At 41.2% G+C, this 26,971-nt stretch overlaps 1 protein-coding gene across 1 annotated transcript in view; it reads right to left on the bottom strand.

Annotated features, from left to right (window-relative positions):
* The window catches only part of lamc3 (laminin, gamma 3), a 91,678-nt gene extending 65,435 nt beyond the window's left edge, over positions 1-26,243 (bottom strand). Inside the window, 4 exon segments of the mRNA XM_029445218.1 lie at positions 67-233; positions 2,134-2,264; positions 17,973-18,277; positions 25,670-26,243. Of these exon segments, the coding sequence (XP_029301078.1) occupies positions 67-233; positions 2,134-2,264; positions 17,973-18,277; positions 25,670-26,057 (991 nt within the window). The 5' untranslated portion in view covers positions 26,058-26,243.
* Between the last annotated feature and the right edge of the window lie 728 nt (positions 26,244-26,971).

The following is a 26,971-nucleotide window of genomic DNA, read 5'->3' as shown; positions in this document are numbered from 1 at the left end:
GCAAGAGCTGCACGAGAGGTTGCACCCGCTGGGTTTGTGACGGAGGAACAGAAGCAGGCTACTCACTCAAACACTCATTGGCGGAGTCCCCAGTGGCCCTGGCCCACGGTCTGTCCTGGTGAAAGGGGTGACATCTCTGGCAGTCATCTCCCACTGTGTGATGCTGGCAGGAACAGACCAGGCCCCGAAGTTCCCCCTCAGTGCAATCGCTGGCGTGACCGTTACACTTGCATCTGAGGGAAACACGTATGTAATAGGTATGTAAAAAGGATACAAGTGGAACTCTCTCTCCGCTTCTCCTCACTGACTGTAGAAATACACACAGTGAATGGAGTAGAAGGCAGAGAGGGGGAAGTGAGAGGGTATTTGTCCACCGTGAGGAGTTGTCACTTCCTATTATCTTTTACAGGCACAAACATGGCTTAAGATGAGGAAGAGTGTTCATTTCAGTGCTAATACACTCACACTGCCTAAGAGAAACAGCAACAAGCACGTACCTCTGTCATTAGCCTGTCAGTGTTAAACGTTTACCTACGTGAAAGCCCAAATTTACATTTTTCTGTGTACATCTTCAAATAAGTGAACTCAAAAAGTTGATAAGTAAAGTAATGATGAGATAAACAGGATTTATTAAGTCAATTTTCAAAACCCACATAGCTAATATCTGCTCATTTCCATTCTCCCTGCATTTGGAAAGCCTATTATTTCAACTGAAGCGTGGTGGCAGCTACGCCCTCCTGTGTGTAATATTTCCTGGCAGTGTCGTCGGGTTTTGTCAAGTGGCTGTGATAGGGGACGGGGACTTGTCGCTGAGTGGCAGGCTCTGTCAAATTTAGCCAGCTGTCGCAGATCCAGACGCATGCTTGCCTGAGGCTCAGACCCAGTTATTTCTGTTGTCGCTGAGACGACAACAACCTAGTGACTCCAAAGCGCTTCCATTCCACATATGAGATCTTTCTGCAAGAGTAGACATCAGCTGTGATAATTCCAACTGAATAGGAGGGAGGTGACCTGTACAGGCAGCATATGTGCACTTCAAAAAGGGATGCTATACCAGAATGAATAGATGCATGAACAGCACGTTTGTCTACATGTGGCTCTTTGCCAGCACGATTCGAGCACTTTTCTTTTCATAGCAGTCCACCTTGGGTTATAGTTGCATTGACATTCTGTATAAATCACGAGGAGTCTCTTACAGCATCTGTGAGCCGGACTGGCCCACTTGTGTAGCACTGAGGAGTAAAGGCATGCGCACTGGTACAAAAAGCACAAGGCTAACATGTTGTCATGTGGGTCTCTTTCCCAGGTGTTGTGGCATTGGTGGGTAATTTGTCCTGTCGCTGCAGTGATCCTAAGTGTTTATGACATGTGTCAGATCGGATTTATATTCAGTGTGAAGGCTTCATCTCAACTACTTAATCGTCCACTTCTATCTGAAGCGCCAAGGTGCAGTATGGTCCTTGGTACCACGTCCTCTCTCATTACTTTGAGTAATAAAGCAAAAGAAATGGAAGGAGGATGGCGGTTTATATTGCTTTATTCTCATCAGATGGCAACTTCAGAGACAGCAACTGATTTTCTTTGCATACAGCTTCTACAGAAAAGGTGTGGATTGCTCTGTCAAGCATATCTGCAAACTGAATGCATCTGAAAAAGATTGTGTTATTGGTTAAATACTAACTTGAAGCACCAGACGGGACGTAATGAATTCTTTAACATTTAACCAAAACCATAATCTTTCCCCAACCTTAACCAATTGGTTAGGTACGAGCCTAATTCTAACAATATGTGAGATATAGAACTTAAACCCTTGGCTCTGTCATCAAAATATGTGCTTTGTATGCCCAGACCCCCCCCCCCCCCCCCCTCCTCAGGCAACAACTGTGTTTCCTCCAAAACATATTTGGCAAGCCAAATAGTATTGCATAAATGCATTTTGTAATAGACGGGGTTTGCGTTCAAATTGAAAATTATTTAAGCAGAAAAAAACAAAATATGTTTGGACACCACAAAGCTTTTCAGTTTCTGGCTCAACCAGTTTAATGCCTCGAAGGTTAAACTTTAAAGTGACTCATTTTAGTGTTGGCTACGCAGTGTGACATCCTGGCTATTACGTTTTCTGTCGTCTCTTACCTGCCACCCACAGAGAAGTCCGAGATGGCATAGAAGTACGAGCGTAACACTTTAGCGTCTTTGAAGAACTCGTCTCCAAAGGTGTTAAGCCTGTCCAAAGAGATGAGCAGGTCGGTCGCTGTCACCCATTCCTGGAAAAGAAAAAAGGTAGGGAAGAAGAAACAGGGCCAACAGGGTGAGAGGGAGGTTGGCATTTGATGTTATCCCCTTCAGTCAGTGTGTTGGCTGCTGCCACTCTTGGAGGTACAAGAAAGCAGACAGGGAGTAAGAAGAGGAGAAACACAAAGTGGGCTTTAGTTGAGAGAAGCAAGAGGTGCGAGGACATAAGACAGCAAAAGTTGGCAGAGCAAAGAAAAGAAGAAGTCAAATTGGAGAGTTGGTTGATCAAGGAAAGAAGACAGGGGTAGTGGTGTAAAAGCAGAGGAGAGAGTAGATGTAATAGGGAGATAATGAGTACGGTGTACGAAATTGAGTTGAGAAAGAGGGGTGCAGAAAGAAGGGGGTTAATGGAGAAAAAAGCCAAAATATGAGGAAAAACATGAGAAAAGAGACAACACTGCAGCACTACTTCAGTATAATGGATGGTGCGTGGCAAAGCTCCCATCCCTGATATGATTTAAGCTCCTCTGTTTGAGCCCACTGCCAAGGTAAAGACAGGATGAAGCGAGGGTGGGAGAAGAAAGTGAAGAGGGAGAACACAAACAGAGAAAAAGCAGGAACAGGAAGCGCAAAAGTGGGAAGGAAAAAAATAAAAGTGAGGCCAGGTAAAGAGAGAACAAAAAAGACGTGCGGAATCTCATGCTTGTGACAGAACCAGAGAACAGAACCAACTTTAAAACAAATAGCTGAGGAGAAACTTTCTGCCTGTTTCTTGGCTGGATTGGGACTCTGATGAAGTCCTGAAAAAGTCTGTAATGCTGTATGTTTTGAAGCTTCTCCCCAGAGGTGTCTTTGAAGTGTGGCAATGGGAGAGAAGGAGAGAAGGAGATTGGAGCGGATCGGCTTCAGACTAAAAACACATGTGTTCAATCATTCATGTTTTTTGCAGGCACTACAGCTGGACTTTGTAGTGCTGAAGCCCATAAGATAGTTAAATACAACTGGGTTTTCAGCCTATGAAGCTTTAACATGCTAACGGCATGGCCCTAGGTGATACAATTTCCCCAGAGGATGGCTCTCCCTTGACTTCACCTTTAGCACCACTAGCAGTTTGACATTAATGGCTTTTAGTGAAATGTGTTGACAACTAGGGGATGTATGAATTTTCATGAAAGTGGGTTAAGATATCCTCGGAGACTCTTAGTCTTGTTTTAGACTGATTTCCTAAGTCCTGTTTAGGGAAATGTTTCAACCTGGATCCTATTTTCCCATGTTTTTTGCGTCTAAGTGACTAATGGGGACATTTGTTTGGTCCAGTATTGAGGGAGAATCTTGCAGCCGGCAGGTGAGAAACGGGCAAATACGGCCCATAATGCACCGTCGGCGTACTAAGAGTTCTTGTTTTTGCCACCGACCGGCTCACATTGTTATTATAAGTGTCTTTACCTTTGCTCCGGTGTGTTTGTTATTGTGTCTAACCGAGTCTCGCTCAAGGAGAAATCTCCTGAAACCTCAGGAGAGGTGACTTGTTGTCTGAAGACAGCGGTGGAAACGTGAGTTGGATGGACGAGAGACGGGAAGAGTTTGTTGTGTTGGAGAACAGAAAGCGTAGCTCAGTGTTATCTGAAAGATCTGAATATTTCGCTGATTTCAACAACGTGTTTGAGGACTAATCCTCTTGTGAGACTCCTCTGATGTTGTTGTCAAACACTTGCATTGAAGGTGCATAATTGTCTGGAAGATTCACATTGCAGCCTGTTTCGTGGCTGCGGCGCTCTTGCTCAACACTGGACCAATTTACAATATGTTTTCCCCCATTACACACAAACACATGGGCAATAAAGAATAAATAAAGTACAAATACAGAAGTTTCCCTTTAAACTGCAGTGCCTCAGCAGAATCTGTGGAGTACCTAATGAGCATTGAGGTAATGTAACAACATTTTCCTTCTTGAGCTTCATCGTAGCGTTACTATTTGTTCAGCGAGTGAAGAAAGTGGCTTAATTGGTTCGTTTTAACAAAGATGGCACTCCTGAGCCCTCTCAGGCTCTCCTCACAGGTACCAAGTGTGATCTCTCTCGGCTTAAAATAGCACTGCAGTAAAAGTTTCAAACTAAGTTATCTTTAAAAGAGCTGCTTCTTAGGGGCTTTCTTCTTCTGTCAGCACGACCACCATCCTCCGGTTTCAAAGGAAAGGATCTCGGGATTAAGACCACCTGCATCTGTGCCTGCAGAGGCATCAAGAGGTCACAGCCCCGAACGGGAACATCTGGTGTGAATATAATACACATGTGTTCCTGATTGGTTTAACCCTTGCATTGTCAGCATGACTACTGCACTTCAGTGCCACCTGTGTGTTAGCTTTGTCAGTAAGAAAATACTTTTCAGAGTAGAGCTTTGATGTACTCGGCAATGTGCACTCATGCGTATTAAAAAAACATCTAATTACCAAATCATTTTAAAGCGAGAAGACATTTGATTTTAACAAGGCCACCTGGTGGCTCCCTTTCAGTAAAACGCAGACTGTTCTGCAGTCGTAACTCATCCCATCTTTAGTGTTCTTACCTGTAATGCCCTCTCACTGTTTGTATTCCTCTCCCTCCCTCTGCCAGCCTCTTCCCTGCACTGTCCCGCTAGCTGGAGTGCACTTCAGGATTCCCAGACAGTTCTGCGCCTTAGCAGCCCATTCAGGGCTATCGGGCTGTTACTTTGCAGTAACCATAACTACAGTGTTGCAGAATTGAGTGCAGTTGGCCGGCGTGCTATTGTTCCGGCCCTGACTTATCGACTTTGCCCCTGCTTGACATGGCTCTACTAGCTAATGGGGTTTGGAAGACACTGAATAACCCTGATGCACTGCAAGTTGCCAATGAAAAACAGATGCTCATTTTTCATTTTGTTTTACACTACCTGGACATGGCATCATTGAAAATGGAGAGGAAATAGAAAAGAGAAATTATGCTTCCAATAGAACAAAGCGGTCAGAATACACAGGGGAGAGGAATTATCTTTGACTGCTCATCCTCTCTACATTGTCATCCATGCTGTACTTGTCTAGTGCCGGTTATCTCAGAGCGTGATCTCCTGGCATTATATGTGAAATAAGCATAATGTCTTCTCATGTTATGATCATAATACATGCGTCCTGCACAATAAGTGAATTAGAAGGAACACTGTGGAAAACAAAAGGGAAAGATTTCTTTATCATGACTAAAGTTTGCACCTGAAACATTAACGCGAGCTTTAAGATCTGGGAAACTTAAAAAGAAGAAAAATGTTTTATGTGATCAAATGTCGACTGAAATTCAACGCAAGCAATAAATAACAAAGGAAGGACACAACGGACATGACTTGACCTTTTGTTAAATTATGAAATAAATGATAAGCACAAAACTGATGATCATTAATGTTAGAAAGCACGAGATTCATGCCTCCGTTAATGAGGGGCCGTTCTGAACACTGGTTCTGCATCGCTAACATCCAGCTCTCGTGCTTTTAACACGCGCAGATGATAAAATGTTTTAAATGCATTTTTAAGTTCTTACACATCAATGTATCATAGACTGTGATACCATTATTATATGGGAGAGTTATTAGTTATGCTTGGTAGGAAAGTGCTAAGTGTGTAAGTTAAAGCAGACGTAGTTCCAAATATTACTTACTGCACTGAACGGAAGCAGATTCTTAGGGTTAATTAGTAGTCAGCCCATTACATATTGCTTTTGCAAACCACAGCAAAAGCTTAATTAACTTTGATTCTCGCTCCCTTGGAATTTGGCCGCACAATACTACAATGATGCTGACTTAGGGATAGGCTAAGGCGTTGAGAGTGGCAATGAGCCAGTCCTTTGCTTGAGACAATAAGGCTAACGATCAAACGAGCAGGTGCACACGCACAAAGTCATGTGCAAGAGCACACGGCAAAGTTTTTGCACATCTCTGCTCAGGGCCTCATGACCTTCACCCTCACCTTCTTCCCCCTCTCTTCCTCTGTCACTACCTCCTTCCCTTCTCCCCTCTGTCTGTTTCAGTCTGTCTCCTTGAACTCTGAAGTCTGCAGGCATTGACGGGAAAGAAAGCAGTGTCCCTCATTCCAAAGTTAATAACTTTTTAATTTAATTGCTTAAATTCACTGTGGCCTCAATATGTATTTTTCCCCTTTTACTCATTGTCATTCAACGCCGGAGCTCCAATTTGCTACACAGCTTTAGAGAGAGAGAGAGAGAGAGAGAGAGAGAGAGAGAGAGAGAGAGAGAGAGAGAGAGAGAGAGAGAGAGAGAGAGAGAGACAGAGAGAGAGAGAGAGAGAGACAGAGAGAGAGAGAGAGAGAGAGAGAGAGAGAGAGAGAGAGAGAGACACAGAGAGAGAGAGAGACAGACAGACAGTGAGAGAGAGACAGAGAGAGAGAGAGACAGAGAGACAGAGAGAGAGAGAGAGAAACAGAGAGCGAGAGAGACAGACAGAGACAGAGACAGACAGACAGACAGACAGAGAGAGAGACAGAGAGAGAGAGAGACAGAGAGAGAGAGAGAGAGAGAAACAGAGAGCGAGAGAGACAGACAGAGACAGAGACAGACAGACAGACAGACAGACAGACAGACAGACAGAGAGAGAGACAGAGAGAGAGAGACAGAGAGAGAGAGAGACAGAGAGAGAGAGAGAGAGAGAGAACAGAGAGCGAGACAGACAGACAGAGAGACAGAGACAGAGAGAGAGAGAGAGAGAGACAGAGAGTGACAGAGAGAGAGAGAGACAGAGAGAGAGAGAGAGAGTTGGACTAGTGGCAGGAGACAGACAAACCGTTTTAATGGATGACTGAACAAATTAAATTAGAATTCAAAAAGCAGCTTTCATCTTCAGCGTGATTATTGAAAAAAAGAGAGCTTTACAAACTTGACAACAGAGCCCTCTTTGAAGTAAACCATTACTTTAGCGAAAACATCTAAATGCCGTGTTACAAGGTGAGTGTTGTTTATTCCAAATTAAAATAATTTGGCAGTGAACACACAACGCATTAGGTCTATTGGTATAATACGCATCACTATATTTATGCAGATGACACATACATGAGGCAACAACACCTGTGCACTTAAGTGTCACCAAATGTTGCTTTGACCTATCAAAACGAAAAAAGGAGATATATTTTAAAAGTAGCAAATGAAGCGTGTGAAGTCTCTATATTGAAACTATGCGCTCCTCAGACTGAGGCACAAGCATTAAATCTGCAAAGGGATTAAAATGCTAATAAAACAGGCAGGATGCAATTCCTGTTTTAAGCCTCATGAAATATGCATGGGTCTGTATGAGCCATATGCAGAGGAAATGGCACACTGTCATACCACGGAGAGGAACAGCGATCATGATATGCTCCGTTGACAATCGGTATGTAGAAACTGTGATTTTAACCCCCGATAAGAGTGCCAAGTATTTATGTCACAAGTTGATAAATGTGATTTCTAAGCAGATTAATTCCTTAAGTGATCCGTCCACACTATAATTCTGCCACTGAAGCATTTTTTTTTAAATATAGGTTTATCAGAGTGGCTTTTATACAGTCCTGACTTAATGTTCTTTATATGCACACACACACACACACACACACACACACACACACACACACACACACACACTTAAAGACTTTGAACTTGAATTGCATCTCTTTTCTGTGGTTTATAGTCAGTCAGATGGACAAATCACAGCAGGCCGTGGCCTCTTTTGAACCTTCAGGGTATGATTTTACTGCAGTAACTGGATCACTGCTCATGTCTATAGAAATGCTATATTGCTACAAACAATGCTGAAAAAAAAGACAGTAAGAGCTTGGGGCGTTTACTCTGATTACATTAACTTTATGAGAAGCACATTCGGCCTGAGCAACGGCATTCACAAAATCAGAGAGTGAGGCTCGTTTTTTTTTATAAATGTGTTTTCACTGAGGATACTCTGCGATTACAATCACAACACTGACTACTTCTCTTCCGCTTGAGCCGGAGCTCTTCGGGGGTTTGCATTCTGAGGAATAAAAGAGTTCAATCCCAGACACCGAACCGCAGGGTGTTCCAGTGTCCTCCAGCTGTCTTACCTCAACGCGACAGGAGAAAAGGTCAAGTCGTAACAGCGACAATGTAAGGTCATCATTGAAAGCAGAAAAGGCTCATAAAATCTGACGCTCCATTTATTACTATTATCCCACATTAGCCATACAAAACACCTCCCAGTCAATATCACACCTGTACTGTATATGGAATTATAATCATATTCACACAAGGTTTGCCTTAATGAAGAGGCATCTGAAGCTGAAGCACTTCTTCAGGGAGTGTTAGTGTGCAAGATTCCCACACTCATAGATGACAACAGATGTGAACTTAATATGTGGAGTAAAATAAGAATAGGATTTACAAAAACATATTGCAGACTGTGGCATAATTAATGTATCATGATATGTTTTCTTTGAGTTCTCGTCTACAGCCCTGCCAGCGGCTCTGTGAGGCCGTACTGAGGCACAGCAGTGATGGGAGCTAAACGCTGACATCGGCAAACCAACATGCTGACGATGACAATGCTAACGTCCTGATGTAAAGCAGGTAATATTTACCAGGTTTGGCAATGTCAGTGTGCTAACACTTGCTAATCCTCACCAAACACTAAGTACAGCTGCGGCTGTCATTGTCATTATTTTAGCATATAGTTCATAAACTAAAATCTTCTGGAGAAAGTTGGTATTGACAGCGTAGTGCACAGAATTACAGTAACTATATAGGAGTACATTTGACAGTGCATCACATTGCGCCCTGTGACAGAACCATTTAGGTGGGTTTCACCAGCGACCCCTAATGTTGGCACAAGGTCAGCAGCAAAGGCTCTGGAGAGGACAGGACTCACACGCAGGCAGAAATGCTGCATATTACAGCAGCCTGCAGTGTTGTGGTGACACTATCTGCAGCTTGGAGAAATGTAGCTAAACTCAAATCTGGACATCAGTACACCTGATCAACAGACTGATGTGTTTTAATTGTCCCATCGTTTGTTTCTAATACATGCACTAACAGATGCATGATACTAAGATGCCAAGTGGAACACTGTAAACTATTTACACAACTGAAAAAGAGGACGCTTTTTGGATTTCTGCAGGGTACACAACGCACGAGAATCAAGCCGATTCCCCCGTCCCAGCAAAGCCCCCAGAAACCCAGCTGAAAAGGTTCCTTACATGTCGTTAATCGTGTGTCGTATTTCAACATCTGTTTATATTTGAGAAGTCTTAAGTGTGGGTCAGCCATAAGGGCTTGTGTTTATTGTTTAAAACCAATAGGTGATATAACCGTGCATGTACATTCCTCTCCTCGCTCCTTTCGACATCCTTCATCTTATATTCAGGATATAGTGCTGTGGTGGGAACTGCTCTCAACCCCCGACCCTTGTATTCAGTTGCATATTTTTGTTTTTTTAGTAGGTCAAGCGGGGATCAGTATATCACCATTAAAAGAAGAGTATGCTTCACAATCTTTTTTTTTTTTTGATGATGCATTGCTTGGAAAATAATATTATTTTACAGTCCACCGACTTTGTTTTTGCATCAAAGAGGATGGCTGATGTGTTTTTATCTTTGCTCACCACACCCATCTGTGCCATCAGCCTTAAAATAGAGAGAAAATGAGAGATTTAATGAAAGAAATGGTGCAATTGATCCGCCTTTTATTCTAATGGGAGAACAGATCGCAGTCAATTACGGGTCTTCTCATCTTGTTGTTTAAGAGGAGGGCAGCGAGGGAGCGGTGGAGGGGAGGAGGAGGGCTGTTTGGCAGGTCTGTTGAGAGATTTGCCACCCAATCTATGTATTCTTGGCTTTTATTGATCCCCACAGTTTTATAATCAGTGGGTCGATGTCATCCAAAGCATACTGAAATACAGCAAACAAAAGGTTTGAATGTAACTAAGACGTCCTTTCTGCTCACCCTTGTGTTTTTATTTACATGGACTCACCATGAAAATAAAAATATCTGAAAGGCTCAACAGGTTAATGAGAAATGTCAATGTTCACTGTTGTTATGAAAGTTTTTTATGTTATGTTTTTTATTTTTTATTGTGACAGGTAAAGGAAAAAAAGTGCGCATTTATAGATAATACAGGAAAGACTTGGCTTTTATAGTTTCGTACATTAATTAAAATTGCAGGATTTAATTGTTTAAATGAAAGTTGCACATCTGCGAAGACAGCATTAAGATGTAATTATTTATATTTAATTAAAGCAGCATATTATATAATAACCTGCTTAGCTGGTAATTCATATTGTTTTGAGTAAAATAAAATGTTTTAATTGCTTCCATAAGAGCGGCCATTAATTCAATAATGTGTATTCAGCAACAACAAACACTGCTCATTAATATTATAGTCTGTCTTTACTTCAGTGGTGCTTAAATCTGATGCAGTAGACGCATCAAGAAAAAAAGAAATAATTTTTCCCTCTACATATTTATTTCATGTGGAACCGCAGTTTCCACATCTGAATATATGACATCTGAGGACTTTTGATAGTGATCTTAATTACTTTGTAAACAGAAAATAAATAATTCAACACTTTATGGTATCGTAATTTACATTTTACCTCAGGAAAGATTTGATGTCCTGGAATAGATAATATTACATAATGTTTAGTGTAGAATTACATCTTATAGAATAGTATTAGCTACAGACTGGATACTGTTCCTCACATTACTAATACTAATATATTGATTTTTAAATCAATAAAATACATTAATATATTGATTTTTTTCCATCCGGCAGGTCACACTGGTTCCCCATACACAGAACAACAGACACCAAAATCAAAAGTGGCTGTTCCTCATTCAGAGAGTGGAAGCTGTGATGCTGCTGAAGTGGACGAGGAGAGACAGGGGACAGACACACCTGGGAATGAAACTCATTTAGATAAACAAACAGACTGAAGACTTTTTGGATGAGTCCTCTGAAGTGTAAAAAGAAAAACCAGTTCAATCGACTGAGTCATGCGGGTGTTTATTGGAACAGCGTTGCCACTCCCAGAAGCCAGAACAGGTATTTTGCTATAATGGAAGTGCTGACAACTCTGATTCATCAGTGAATACGATTCAACAGCTACTAAGATGCCCTGTTTCTTTCTGTTAAAATATATATATTGTACAATATATGCTACTGTAGATAGCTAAAACGTTAACCTACAAGTACAATAGTAAATCCAAGGTAAGTCAAAGGTTCAATGTTGGGATCAACATGAACAACATCCCTGTGGAATTCTATAGCCTCTACAGAGCTGCTAGCATAACTATAGACTACTGAGTCTACAGAGCTGCTAGCATAACTATAGACTACTGAGTCTACAGAGCTGCTAGCATATCTATAGACTACTGAGTCTACAGAGCTGCTAGCATATCTATAGACTACTGAGTCTACAGAGCTGCTAGCATAACTATAGACTACTGAGTCTACAGAGCTGCTAGCATAACTATAGACTACTGAGTCTACAGAGCTGCTAGCATATCTATAGACTACTGAGTCTACAGAGCTGCTAGCATATCTATAGACTACTGAGTCTACAGAGCTGCTAGCATATCTATAGACTACTGAGTCTACAGAGCTGCTAGCATATCTATAGACTACTGAGTCTACAGAGCTGCTAGCATATCTATAGACTACTGAGTCTACAGAGCTGCTAGCATAACTATAGACTACTGAGTCTACAGAGCTGCTAGCATAACTATAGACTACTGAGTCTACAGAGCTGCTAGCATAACTATAGACTACTGAGTTACAGAGCTGCTAGCATATCTAGAGACTATTGAGTCTACAGAGCTGCTAGCATAACTATAGACTACCGAGTCTACAGATATGCTAGCAGCTCTGTAGAGGCATAGCGGTGCTTTGAGCTACATGCTAACATCAACATGCTAACATTACAATGCCAACATGCTGATGTATAGAAGGTATAATGTTTTCTGGGAGTTTGGACATTTGCACAAAACCAAGTATAGCTGAGGATGATAGGAATGTTAGTTTTGTAGGTGTTTTGGTTAAATAATAAAGTACTGGATGAAACGTTTGCGCTGATGATGGCGCTAGAGGAGTGAAATGGTCACTAAGGTTAGCACAATGCATCCTGGGGGATCACTCAGATCCTTTGGATGCATCATGGAGGAACCATGCAACATCTATCTAATAGTTCATGAGATATATTTCAGTCTGGACCAAAGCTGTGTGACTAAATCACTTTGAGAATTTGGTTTAGTACATTCTCTTACGTTGCACGTAAAGTGTGATACCACCTTACAATGCACAGTACAAAACACTGCAACTGACAAAGTGATTTACTCTCATAATAAGACAACTCAGTGCTAAGAATCCCTAAAACCAAAAGTGTCTTGTTCTACACCTTCCAGTTCTACACCTTCCAGTGTACATCATTGAATGGGATACATTCAGTGTGTTGTGGACAGAATTACATGCCACCTGCACTGAGTTATGTGATAGCAGCAAGCAGCAGCAAACTGAAGGGGTTTTTCTTTGGAAAGTTAAAACAAAGAAGGAACAAACGGCTAAATGTAAGCACGTAAACTTGAACCCTTAAATGTGGGGTTTATAGGAATCTTAGTCCAGTTAGTTTGGGCAAGTTTTCTGACAACAAAAAAAGAAAACAGTGGAAGTGTTCTCCACAAGGACTGACGCCAACGCCCTGGGATGCTATTGTTGACTCTCGGGCTACCCGTTTCTACCCATCCCTCCGCATAATCTTTAGGACCCTAATTCCTTAATCCTACATAATCCGTAAAATGTATTTCTCGCTCTGTTCATGCATGGAGCATGTATTTCCAATTGAAAACATATCTTTACTTTACAATATTTCAGGAGACCAGGCTCAGTCCTGTATGTCCTACAAACCTCGGGTCCAGTTTGCTATTGTCCAGAATGATACATCAGCTAGATGGAGACGACCAAATAGCACAGCGGTAGAAGACTAATGTGAAGAGATTAATCAGAAAAGGACAGTTTTATAATATCTGAACTAGAAAACCAGGCTGCTGCTACCTTTTCTTGTAAGCATTTTATAACCGCTCTCTTGCAAAAAGAGAAGTAGCACTACTATCGCAGGAGGAAAGGCAAAGTGAAACACACTGAGCAGGGGAAAAGGAACGATGCAGAGGATAATGGTTCGGAAAGAGAACATCTTTGTGCTTGTGGAAACTTCTGGAGAGGTCTTCTTTTGACAGTGGGTTAAGTGACTATTGCTAAGCCACATAAATGTTTTTTCATTCACGCTCCTTTCTTTGTTGTCCTTGCAAGACAGATAGGAGTAGGATCTCTGGACCTTCAGCTTCAAATCCAGTCCTACTTGTAAATTGTTCTTTCATGCGACTCTATGTCACTTTACTGTAAGTAGTCTTCCACACAATGTGCACTAAACATTAAAGCTAATCCAATGGTGCATTTCTATTTTCACTCGTTGTAGACGCAGGGGGACCTCACATAGCAGACATGAGGAGAAAATGTCTCCATCCTGCTCCTTAGTGCAGCTTAGCGTATGCTTGAGAGCTGCTATGGCTTCACCATTACTGTCTTTCCAGCCTCCATCTTTTCCCAGTTTAAAATGGGATCACTCTAGAGGAAAGCTGCCTCTTTCTACTCAGTGGGAGGTTGAAGAGATGTCACCCATTCAAAGTGTCATGGTTGATGGGAGGGGAGGTTTTATGAGTAGACAGCATCCGGCACGGAAAGCGTGTGTGTGTAAGGGTGGCAGGGGAGGGGGGGGGGGGGGGGAAAGTATGTGTGCAGGCAGAGATACCATATGTAGCCCTAAGGGCCTGTCAGCTGCATCACACTGTTCTGCTTTGGAAATCGTACATTTCAGAGTGCAAATTAAACAATGATGCCATCACAATAAATCCTCATCAGTTATAAACTATTAGAATCAGCCGATGTACTGTGCGCTATTATTCATCATGACACAATTTCATTTTAAATCCAACAGCTTTTTATTCGCAAAACTAAATGTAATTTGTTTAAGGGAATTCCTCTGAAGAAATATTCAATTATACTTGCGATGGTAGACAAAAAGCAATTTCTCTGCTCTCAGTCAGGCTTCACTTTACTGAGATTTTAAACAACATATTTCATAGCGGAGTTTAACAACATTCAAGAGTGAGCCCAGAGAAATATTGGGATTCGGGTGTGCTTTAGCCTCGCTAAATCATCTATACATTGATTTATAACGTATCAAATACATTAAACTGCAAATATACTGACAGGTGGAGCAACTTGATGACTTCTAGGGCCGCACCAAATGCCTTTTTTATTTTTACATTTGAAGCTTCTATTGAGGTTTTTGACTGTCGTCATCTTTTCTGATATCATCACTCTAAAAAAATAGATTTTCTTTGTTATTGTGGTTATATAAATGGCATTCATGGTGCTATGAGACCGCCCGTTAATACAGGTGTGTGCCTGCCTTTGTGTGCAGCAAGCAGAAGAGCAAATTGTTTTTTGACTGCAGTGAAAATGTTGTTTTTTTAAAGGATAAACACCAACAAATATGGATTGAAACAGAATATTTTCATTTAACATAAAAAACGTTATGATTTTTGGAAATGATAATATCTATATTTTTTCAAAACATGAGTTATTGGAAATGTTTAAATCAAACAAGTCGGAAACAATCCTACGCAGTCACCACTGGAATCTAATTCTACAAAGTATAATACTAATAATAATAGAGATCCTAATCTTTATCTGCAACTCTGCAGAAATAGCAGGTTGAAACACACTTTCTTTGGGAGCAGGTTATGGTGATGCGGGGTTACACTGCATCCTCCACACATCCTCCAAAAGACACCCTTACTTATCTTATTTAATGATGTGGAGGAGGACAGCTTCCTTTACTGAGGTGGTTGTCTTTCATTGCCAGACATATTTCCACACGACATTTTAGGAGAAAGGTCAGACAGAAGACGAGTTATCATTAGCTAACATGAGGCGGACAGGACTGATCATCGCGCCATAAAGTTCCGGAAATAAGTGAAGATTATTGTTGAAGCTGTCTGTTCACTACACGGTAGGGTGTTGTTGTTGTTGTAGTAGTAGTAGAGACAGGGAATAAAAATAGCAACATGCAGATAGCACTGTAAGGGACAGTGGAAAGAAGTATCCAGAATGAAAACGCTCGGGCAGTGGGAGGCCTGTATGTCAACATCCTGTGAAACACTATGGAGGCGGTGGTGGAACTTTTACTGAGACAATAACTTGAGGTTTATTATTCATGGTTGTTCCTGCTGGAGTCATTTACGTTGTTTTAATATATTATTGCCGTTTCCTCATGCTTACTAGGAATGACTTTTTTTATATTTGCATCAGCGAATACTTTTTGAGAGACGCATAATTCCTCCTCAGTTACACTTCTTACAAATATAATGAGGAAATGTTTTGGAATAAACCCATTGAGCTGCAGAATGGTCATTCAGAATCCATGCATTTGTCTTCTGTCCATTCTGCTTGTAGCAACTAAAGCATGATTAATGTTTTCATGGTTATTTTTAAAAGCACGCGGTTAAGGTTAAGGAAAGATCGTGTTCTTGGTAAAATATTTACACCCTCCACAGTGAATTCAAGCGCAAAACAAGGCGTCATTACTTCATCAATATTTGACAGAAATCGTGATCTTTCTCTAACTTTACCCGACTGTGCCTTTGTTGCCCAAAGCTAATCCCACACAGGACTCCGATCTCTGCTGCACTTAGTATGCCCATCACCCACGCTAACCACATTCCTACAAGGTTTGTGCAGGTTAAAACCTCCTTCCCTCGGAAATCGATGCCACTGAACGTATATAATATATACGTAAAGTTTAGCCTTGCCTTTAAATAGTATTGACAAATTACCAGGATGTAAACATCATTTATAGGGGACTCGGTTGGATGATGAGGCCCTGACATGCGGTCAGACAGATACTGAAGCAAATCTTTGCCTTGCGTCATTAATTGGACTAATATCCCCGTTAGATTATTATCTCTGTATATTGCACTTTTCATATTGTGAACTTCTTCACACTCCCTGGTCAGTATGTTGCACATGCCTGCAAAAAACCGTATAACAGATGTATTGTACATTTTTCTATTCTATATTTCTTGCAGCACTTGCTATTTATGTTCTCTTCCTCTGTATATTGTTATGCACAAAAGCACCAAGGCTAATCCTCTGTGTGTGAAAACCTACTGCAATAAATCCGATTGTGATGTGAATTCTACCACGAGACCGTTTGTTTCCATTGACTTCGTACGTAATCTCGCTGTCTCTGAAATTCAATTTGTGATCCGTCTGAATACACAGTTAGATTTTAAAGTTGAACAAAAGAAATCAGCAACTGTCTCAGGATAAATGTTGCTGTTGAATCTGCTGATGAGTCATATTCATACATTTAGATTGTGATTTGTCTTCTTCCAATACCACTTTTCTTTAAAGATGGACAATCTCAATATCATATCCTGAGCTATCATTTCCGCTCGCACATACACATGTTTGCTTAGAAATAGAAGAATTATTTCTGTATCCAGTAGATGTTCCTGAAGGATATCTGCTCTAATTAGCTAATTTACATAAATCGTTTTGACAAGGTTACTTTTATTTTGGTAGATCATCAGTTACTGAAAGCAATGCTGAGACTTTGAAACAAACATATATATTCACACACATGACAGCTTAGATCCTCTGTAATTAATAATGGGGAAAGTCTTTCCCTAAAGTACCCAGGAGGAGCACATGCATGGAAGAAAAAGCAGTAGCTGCATTAAGTGCTTTATTATTTACCCGTGTTTAGCGATGTTTCACTGTGCCCACCCTTCCCACACTCTCCCCCATGAGGCTGCCATTAATTCAGCACAGCCCTCTCAAAGCTTCATCAATGTTAATCAGAGCTAAACATAACATTAGAGTCCCTTCAGCTGTTTGAAAAAGCCTGGAAGGTGTGCAGTGTTTCCCCTACCATTGTCTTGGAGGGGCGCTGTGCCCCCCCCTGAAATTCAAAGTGTTTTTTTTATTTTGTAGTGTTTTTTTTATTTTTTATATTCACAGCTCACTTTGCACATTCACATTCTGTCCTTCGCTCCGTTTTGTGAAGGGCGGGGCTTTGCACCTGACGTGCGCACACACCTACGGTCTGTGCGGAGGAAACTAACTGCCCCCCCCCCCCATCGCATGGCCAGCACCCCCCCAAAGCAGTAAACCTAGGGGAAACACTGGCGTGCATGTATATGTGCATAGCTACGCTGTATGTTTGTTTGTGTAAAGGTGTGCGCTTAACGTGGTGGGAGTCCACGTCCCAACATGCCATCTTTGTTATGATATAATAACCCTCTTTTGAAGAAAGTTGTTTACATTGTCAAACTGAGACACAGTTTTCCCAGACGTTTAGGCAAAACATCTTTGGAATGGTCAACACTAACATCCCGTTTGGCATCAAGGTTTTGGAATGTAATGCATTAAAAAAAGAAGCAAACTATTAAATGTTTTTCATGTTTAATCTACATAAAACATCCGTCTCTTCCAAGAAGTATTCATTCTGCATTATTTATTTTGTATCTGTTTTTTTCTTTTGCTACAGTCAAAATCTGCTTTACTAGATTAAAGGTGTTAGTTGTGATCCTTTGGTCACTTTGAGTGGAACTAATAACAGCCATGTCAACAATACGTATACAAACATACACTGCAAAATGTGCCCTCACCTTCAACACCACGCTCTGGTCAAAGTTGTATGCACTGGGCCGTCCTTCCAGGGTGGAGAAAGCCACGTTTCCTCCAGTCAGAGGAGAGATATCGCTGAACTCATCTGTACATAAGGCCATCCTCTCATCATCTCCTGGGCGAATGTAAGCCTTGGCATCCTTCCCATAGGTCTTCCTACAAGAGGCGCTGTAATACTGGTAAGGCAACCAGGGCCCATCCTCTTCCGTGCGCTTGTAGATGGCGAAGCTCTCCGGGCGACTGGTGTAGAATTTCAATCGTATATAAGTTATCTCAAAAGCCTTTCCTGTGGGGAACAGATATGATTAGCTGTGAATGGAATCAGTGAAAGAATTACTGTTGGAACATCCATTGTAGTTACGCAGTTAAATCAGCGCTGGTTGTTTAAGAGACAAATACTGTAGGGTGATAGTTTAGGTCCCAGGAGCACAGGGGGGAAAAAAGACATAATTGCATTATAGAAAGAAGGAAAACAATGGGGGACAGGCTGAGGTTCCCATGCCCCTTTGCAGGGTCAATTAATGTCATTCCTGCAAGAGGAGACGAACACCCAGGATTATTTTCTCATTATCCAGATCATAATGGGCCCCAGAAGTGAAACATAGGTCAAAGGGAAAGAGACAAAAACATCTTTTTTGTATGTAACTGTAGGACAAAAAGGCCAATGAGTGCAAAGTCACAGGGGAAAGAACGTAGGCCGATGCAATATTTGAGGTGCGACAAATCTAATCAATAGAAAAGTGATTGGTGAAACATCCAAAGCACTAATGAGTATAATGAGGAGTATTGCATAGAACTAAACATATCATGGGTTGAGTGATAGGCCTATATCTAAAGCAAGATATTAGTGGTACATTTGGTGCACAGGGAGAAACGGAGAGAAAGAAAAGTGAGACTTTTTATAGATTTGTATTCCCTCTAAAACAGTGATTTGACTTCAATCTGTGAAAAAGGAAAATGGGTTTCAGAGCACAATCTCATCTGGAAGAAGATCCTCAGCAAGCGAGGAGATATACCGTACCCAGATTGTCATTTGACTTGGTGTTGGGGGATTTAGCAGCTCTGACTAAATTGCGCTGTAATGGGTCTTACATTGTAACTGAAGAAATGTAAGTAAAGTCATTTTGAAGGTGCATAATAAGTGGAGGGATGAGTCTCCCAGGTAAATGTTTAATCAAATGAGAGGAAAGGTTAGGAAAAATGCAATTTGGTTTCTTTTCTGCGTATTGCAAATGGCTTGAATTGATGAGGGATTTTGCTTTATGATGTTTCCTGTGTGGAAAACTGAAGAGGGAAAATCATTGATTCTTTTGTTTTGCAGAAATGTTCACATCTTCTTCCCTAATCGCACAGCAAACAGAAAATCAATGCTTCTTTTTGATTGAGTGCTGTCATGTCCTCCCATTGTTTACTCACTGAAGAGTCAGGAAGCCTTGCAGAGTTATACTTCTTGAATGTTGGGCATCTTTACAGGGATTCACTGGGCTGACACAAACTGAAGTCATATTGAGACCAGACTGAGAAGTAACATGTAGAAGCTCTCTTAACAGGCTTCTTCATTGCGCTCTTGGGGATTTTCTTCTGCATCATTAGACACTAAGTCTCAGCATTTCTGCACATTTATACAGGGATGCCATCGACTGGTACGGTCATAATGACATCTGTGGCTTTTCTCTGCCAAGTCAGATCTAGGCAGCTTCGTCTCTTGTCTCTGCAGCAAACTCTAATGGTATCTTTCCTTTAGGAGCCCAGAGATCATTTAGCTTTCATTTACTCCCTACATGAGGTGAGCTCAGCCCTGCTGGGACTGAGGCAAAAACATAAAAGAGGCAGAAGATGAAACATTTGTTGAATATCCCATGATGAAATGCAGACTAATTGCAAAGGGTATTTGTATGTTGTTATGCATAATGTTTAATGATTCGTGATTCGTGATTCAGGAGTGCATACTTTATGTATTCATTAGAGTTTATGCGAGCACAATAGAGGGGCTTTTAGCTATTGAATCCTAACCATGCAAAGTAACATATAACACAAAACATCTAAAAGATTAAATAAACCCTGAGATAGAATTCACAGGCTTTACAGGGCTGATCAAGAATCTTGTAGCATCACAAATCCAACCAAAGCTGTACATGTTCTGCACAAGCACACTAATAAAATGACTTCTTGGACACAGACTTTAAGAGTAGAGACGGAGAGCGTCTGACCCGAGTCTGAGTCATTAGTGTCAACTTAACACAGCTGCTCTCGTCTGCACGGACCGAGACAGGCCGAGAACAAACTCACCACAAGTACTGCAGACTCAATATTTACAATCTGTTTACTCCAAGCCGAGATTTTTGTGTTTCGCAAATACACAGATGAGTGTATTTATCTTTATCTGATCATGCTGTGTCTCAGTGTTTACAAATTAAATAGAATAGCCTCTTACAGAGAATTGCGTCTCATATGCAGGGCAATAATCTGACTGTGAGAGTGTCATGCCAACTGTGGCAGACTTTTATCATTGTTTTACATCGGAGACAGGATGTTGCTTGTCTTTGACGGCACTGAATGAGAACCAGCTGCAGACATCAATGTGTGCTGTGTGTGCGTGTGCATCTCACCAAGTCTTTTTTGTGGGGAAAACCTGGCCCCAATTGCTTACCAGCAAACCGCCCAGCATTTTCTTTCCCCCCCCCCCCGCCCTTCTTCCTCATTATGTTTTGTTTACTCCCCTTGAAGCAGCCTGACTCCCCCTCTTCTTTCTACCCTTCCACAGACCCACTCTGACCTGGCTGCAATATATGTCTCTGCATCCTACTGCTGTGTTTATCATCCCAGCTTTCGTCTGTATTCCCTTTCAGAGAGAGCTTGTTTTGTTTGGAGAGGCAAAAGAAAACAGTAATGTCGAAGACACCCCCCACCATCAACCCAGATGGCTCACAGAGCTTTCATATGAACCAAAAGGATGCCACACATCCACAATTTAGGGATGTCCAATTACATAAAATAGTGTGTTATGAAAACATTATCATCATTCTTTTAGAGTGCAAGAATAATTCAAAAGCATGAGGTGTAGAAAAACACATGTTTTGAAGTAGAGCATAAAGGAGCAAAGGTCAATTTAGTCTGAGGGAGACAGACATGTGGGCGTTGGGATAGTTTGAAGAATAACAGCCCCTCCAGACAACGCAGAACATACCTCTCTGCAAGAGCAACATTGGCTCCTTTCTCCAGGAAAAGAACTAGCCGGAGAATATAAAACAACAAAGCCTCAAAACACAGCCTAGCATCTACTTGCTATTGGAAATCAATATTCTCCATTTGATGGAGGCACTTCTTGCTTTCAGAGCATGAGATATAACAGTTTGTCTACAGTCAAAAATGACATTTTTTAACTGCTGTTGTCATTTTCTTGGAGAGCTCTTCGATGGGGAACACCTCCATACAGAGTAGAAAGAACAGGAACTGTCTTAACTGGCTAATTAATGAAAGTCCAAACACACACGGAGCATATTCTTATAGCGACTGTAATCCACACCGACAAGGTGATTATCACCTGCCTCTGAAGTTCCTCTTGAATCTAGAGGTGTGTAGCATCTTTAAGCTATTTGTTTTCAGGTTTAAACTTGTTGTTAGCAGCTAACTTGTTGTTAGCAGCTAACTTGTTGTTAGCAGCTAACTTGTTGTTAGCAGCTAACTTGTTGTTAGCAGCTAACTTGTTGTTAGCAGCTAACTTAGCTACGTTAATTGCCGTTGACGTTGTAACGGACTTGTCAACGGCAGTTAACGTTAGCTAAGTTAGCTGCTAACGCTAACGTTAGCTGGTTAATAGGTTGTAACGTTAGCATTTAGTTGGCAGCTAGCCAGACATTTCACTCAGGAGTTGGTGGATATAAAAATATAAAAATAAACCTAAAATAAAGTGACTATTTAAACTTACATTCGCCAAGTGGCCAAAAAACAGGACTCCAAATGAATGATGCTCCGTAAATACCGGAAGTGTAAATTGGAAATCTTTGCTAACAGTTCGCTTTATCCATTTAAAAGGTGATTTGTGTCCGTGCGTTGCGTTGTGTTGTTTAAAGTTTATTTTCGCTTCTCCCAAGTGGCCAAAAGCAGTTATTACAAGTTTAAGGTGATATTAAACTATAGCCCTATTAATTTGAAATCCTTTTAGATCGCATTAAATTCAAAATAGCTGGACCGGAGATATCCATCCACCAATTACTATCCACTTATCCTGTAGCCTAAAACAGGAAGGGGGGGAATTCATCCAAGCACATATTGGTTCAAATCAGACTAGGTTTAAAACAATTATTATTTTACCTCAGGGTAGCAGATTCTCACTCATGTTCACACATTTATGGGAAAGATTGGGCACAAACTCTTGAATGTTTCTGTCCTAGTTATGAGTTTTCCCACAGGTACATGAACACACCATGTCAGCAGTTTATTCTAAACAAATATTTGTCTCTAACTTTGAGAAATAATTGATAATGCACCTAAACTATTTAGAAAGTGTCAACTCTCTGGAAGTTTATTTTCATACTGTGAGTATATGTTAATCAATCATTTGAAACAGCTCTATGTTGAATACAGTTAAAAAAAAAAAATGTAAGACTGGAATAGTTTGACATTTTGGGAAATGTTCTCATTCACTTCATGTCAAGAGTTAGATAAGAAGGTTGACAAGCAGATGAAGTACAGGGTCTGTGGTGAGAGCTAGACTCCAGAAGGAAACGTACTAAACAAAAAAGATATAACATTTTAATTATAGAGCTTTAGAGAAGCTGGTAAACTATTTTTTATGTGTTACCTTAGGACAGAGCCAGGCTACCTGTTTCCCCCTGTTTCCAGTCTTTATGATAAGCTCTGGCTCCAGTTTCATATCCAAACGACAAACACAACAGTGGTGTTGATCATCTAACAAGAAAGCCAATTAGCGTATTTCCAAACATGTCTTAACTAATTCTTTAAGATTAAATGGAGGAGTAATTGTTATAAGTTGTGGGAGTGCAGGCTTATTAGCAACCTGCCTGAAAGTCGCTGTTGAGTTCTGTTAATGGTAATATATTCAGTATTTGGACAATATCCTGTTTAGCATGTGCAGAGCCAGAGGAGGTTGAAACATATTAAACAGCACAGGAAATGCAAATGTCAACCTCTAACTGAGAATAATTAAATTTATAAGATGTAGGTACTCTTTACAAAAAATATAATTAGTATTTAATTACCATTTTAGATTTTGTTCAATAATAAAGGGGACCCAGAGCAATATTCTTCAAGGGGACCCAAATTCCTGTGTATGCCCTTTCTTAGACCCTCCACCACACACACACTCACACACACACACACACACACACACACACACACACACACACACACACACACACACACACACACACACACACACACACACACACACACTCGCACAGCTCAGCAAATAAATGGAGTGGAGAAGGTAATTTCATAGAAAGATTTGTATTAATGCTTTGTAACATTAATCACCACAATTTAATTCAGTTAAAGTGACAAATGTGGTCTGTTACTTTATTTCAGCAGTTTTGCACAGCATGGTAATGGGATAATGAGGCTAATGGCTCAAGCTGGTCTCATAACATTTTGTGAAATGAGGAATGTCTTGAAATGCAAATATGTACGCAGTGTACAAAAAAAGTGAATCGAATGCATTTGCTCAAAGGAAAAGAGTGCGTGAAGGAAGCAATCCTAAAAAGTTGTATCACTAACACAGGAATAATGTAGCGTGGTAAAAGTGGTGCACGTTACACATTTGCTTTGAATTTAAAGACCCAGGTTCAGTTCTAAGTGAAGTGAAGTTTAATTATTTAAGATGATGGTTTTCACATTTTACCATGACTATTTTTCTTACCTGATATTACAGTAAGCGAGCATTTCCCCGGCCTAAACCTTTCCTTATCCTAACCGTGGGATAGTTGGCTCAGATGTTTTCCATGAAAAGGCTATAGGAGTACCTCTTAGTGAAGCTTTTTCAGTGCTCAACAGAAGAAAAGTGTTCCGATTGAACGACTGCCATCCACCTCACGCTGGAGAAACAATATGTTTACATAATTTGTGCCAGCAAGTCATTTGAGCTTGGCTCGTTTTTCTAAATATCATAAGAAATTGCAATTATGATCCACAACGCTTAATGTATTTGTGCCTTGGACTGCAACATATGTTGTATCAATTAAAAGCGTTGCAAATGGAAAATGCAAAAACTAAATCATTCTTATTTGCTACAATAGTTTCCTGAAAAGTTCTGGAGCACCAATTATGTTACTGGTGTGAAGTGATACAACCAAGGCAAGTTGTGTGTTTTTAAATGAGATATTTAGCTGTAATGTGTTGGTTTAATAACGGTGTTAACTCTAACCTTTGACTACGTTTCAAAATCTTCAAATCTGATTTCTTTCCAAAAGTTCATTTTTTCAAAGTAAAGGGAAAATGTGCAGGGGGGTTCATGGAATATACCTCACTGTAAGTTTATCTTTTGAATTCCAAATACATTTTATGTAAATGCCTGACTAACCTTAGGTGGTCCTCCTTTCCTTATCATAGTCTTATTCCTGCTTTTACTTCAGGTTATCAGCTGCTTATTTCCTGGACTTTCTCTGCAAATATTAAGTGGCTTCTGTTTCATTTTACAGTCAGCTGTAGAGTCTGTGGTGGTAAAACTTGACGATTGCTGACATGAAATCACTGAATTGAGCCTGAGGCAGAAGATTAATGTTGGATTTGTAATGTGATACAATGTAAAATGTGGATTTCAAGCTAAAATGTTTACATAAAAGGTGGATTTCTGGCCATGGCCTGGTCCAAATCAGAGACATGTGTCTATGCAGGCTGTGTGTGCTGGCTGTATTTGCATAGAGTTCTGGCCCAAATAAAACCACAGAAAAAAGCCTCATCAGCGTGAGTTGCGACTGTATGGTGGCAGCCAGATTCGGATGGGTTCATCACCGATACTCCATGGTGGTACGTGAGCTGAATGTAAACTCGGGCCAGCACTGAACATCACTCAGTTGCTATCTCGGCATGTCAGATGCAAGTATGTGTCATCCTCATCCACTTTAAATCCCTCCAAATGCTCAGACATGCCCTTGTGGCTATGTGCTCACAAACACTCCAAGTCTAAGCCATGTCTGGGCCAAAGAGGTTTTTTTTTATGAAGACAGCTCAGAGCCATGACTGAATAATACAAATCATGTGTTGTTAAACACAGCTGCTTTGTATTAAAGATTTCCCCATCAATGGACTCGCAGTACACAAAGTCATGTATCAAGATACTTTCTGCACAGAAAACAAAAAGGTACAGAACCTCAAGTCAACTGGTGTGAGGACGACTAACATGCATTGATCTGAAACCCCATCACTAGACTCTGGAAACCATCTGTCTTCAGTAGAGCGCTAAATCTATTACTGATATTCATATTCTATTCTGGGACACAGCAAATGCAGTGCTCATGAAAAGCTTTCGAGCTCTTTAAAAAGGAGAAAGGACATTATAGACAACATTATAGGAACAGAGACCATAATTGAGCCCTGAGGACTCACATGTTTGACCTAGATCACTCAGCTTGGCCACACGCTACACTGCAAGTTGGGGAAAGTCACGCCGAAGGATTCCTGGGGGTCATGCTGAACTAAGGATACGCAGCTGTGCTCTTACCCAGGTGGAGGGTGATGTTGACAGAATTAGGATGCTGTACACCGTAGTACATGGACTGGCTCTGCCACCACGTGGGCTCCTCGTTCCTGTTGAAGTCTGTCAGGAGGCTGACGTTGTGGCTCTGATCCGGATCTGATGCGTCACAGTGGTGGCATGAGCGCGTTGAGCCAGTCTGCATGCAGTAGTCCTCAGGTGGGGAGCCGCACACATTTGATGTCACCACAGTGTGATTGAAGGCAATGTTTTCAAACTTAGGCATGCAACGGCTTAGGGCGCCCTCCTCATCAGAGCAGGAGTCCATTGCGGCCCAAACAAAGAGGTGGCAGTGCAGATGAAGAGAGAGCAGAAGGGCCAGGAGAAGAGGGCTCACTGCAAAGGATGTATCCATGTCTAAAGCAGTTAAAATTATACTTACACTTCACACTCAAACGTTCACATTCATACACTCTGATGCAACAACGCAAACGCACTCAGACCCTGACTTGAGAGAAGTAATCCAACAGAAGTAAGTCCAGGCTGAGAGCTTTGTCTACTCTCTGCTCTGCGTCTGGTGAGGCTCCCACATATGTTCTCCCTCTGTGGAGTGGAATGAAGTTTGTGCAGGAACTCCTCTCATGACGGGCAGCATGGAACAGACACAGGGGGGGGGGGGGACAGGGGTGGGGGCTGCAGGGTAGAACAGTTCATGAAAACCTCTCCACCTGCTGGTCAACACAAGCACCACACCACCATTAGCGTCACACATAAAGTAGACTTTGGAAAAATAATCACATTTGACAGGAAAAACACATTCTTGAACATCTTTAAATAATACTGCAGCGAGGTCGTTGTACCTCTGGGCATTGCGGTAGTGGATATGAAAGCACCTGCATTCACCACTTACAGGAACGCACAATATCGTCGATATGGTGATAAATGTACTTGGCACTTGGCCCCACAGCAGGACGTTCTGGTAAGTGCTGAGTCTAGTGATTCACAGCGGGAGACTTGAGGTGCTAAAACTGTCTGGAATATTTTAGCAGGCACGGGTCATCTCCGTAAAGGGATGTCGCTCGGGGGAGCTCTGTGACCTAAAGGGACACTTTATTTATAAAAATAGAGGAGCAAAAGTGCTGCACTGCTTTTTCAGCAACTTCAGCTCAAGGCTGAGTGAAAAACTGGTTTGCATATCCCTGTAATTCATACGGACTGCTCGAGGTCCTAGCCATGAATTAAAAGGTGGGGAAACTGCAACAAGTTATGGTAAATCACCACCGATATAAACAGATTACCTGATGCTGGGGATGCTAGCGGGTCATTTAT

The sequence above is a fragment of the Cottoperca gobio genome, chromosome 12 (genome assembly GCF_900634415.1).
Source record: "Cottoperca gobio chromosome 12, fCotGob3.1, whole genome shotgun sequence".
Classification (NCBI taxonomy): Eukaryota; Metazoa; Chordata; class Actinopteri; order Perciformes; family Bovichtidae; genus Cottoperca; species Cottoperca gobio.
This window is presented reverse-complemented; position numbering and strand designations above follow the sequence as displayed.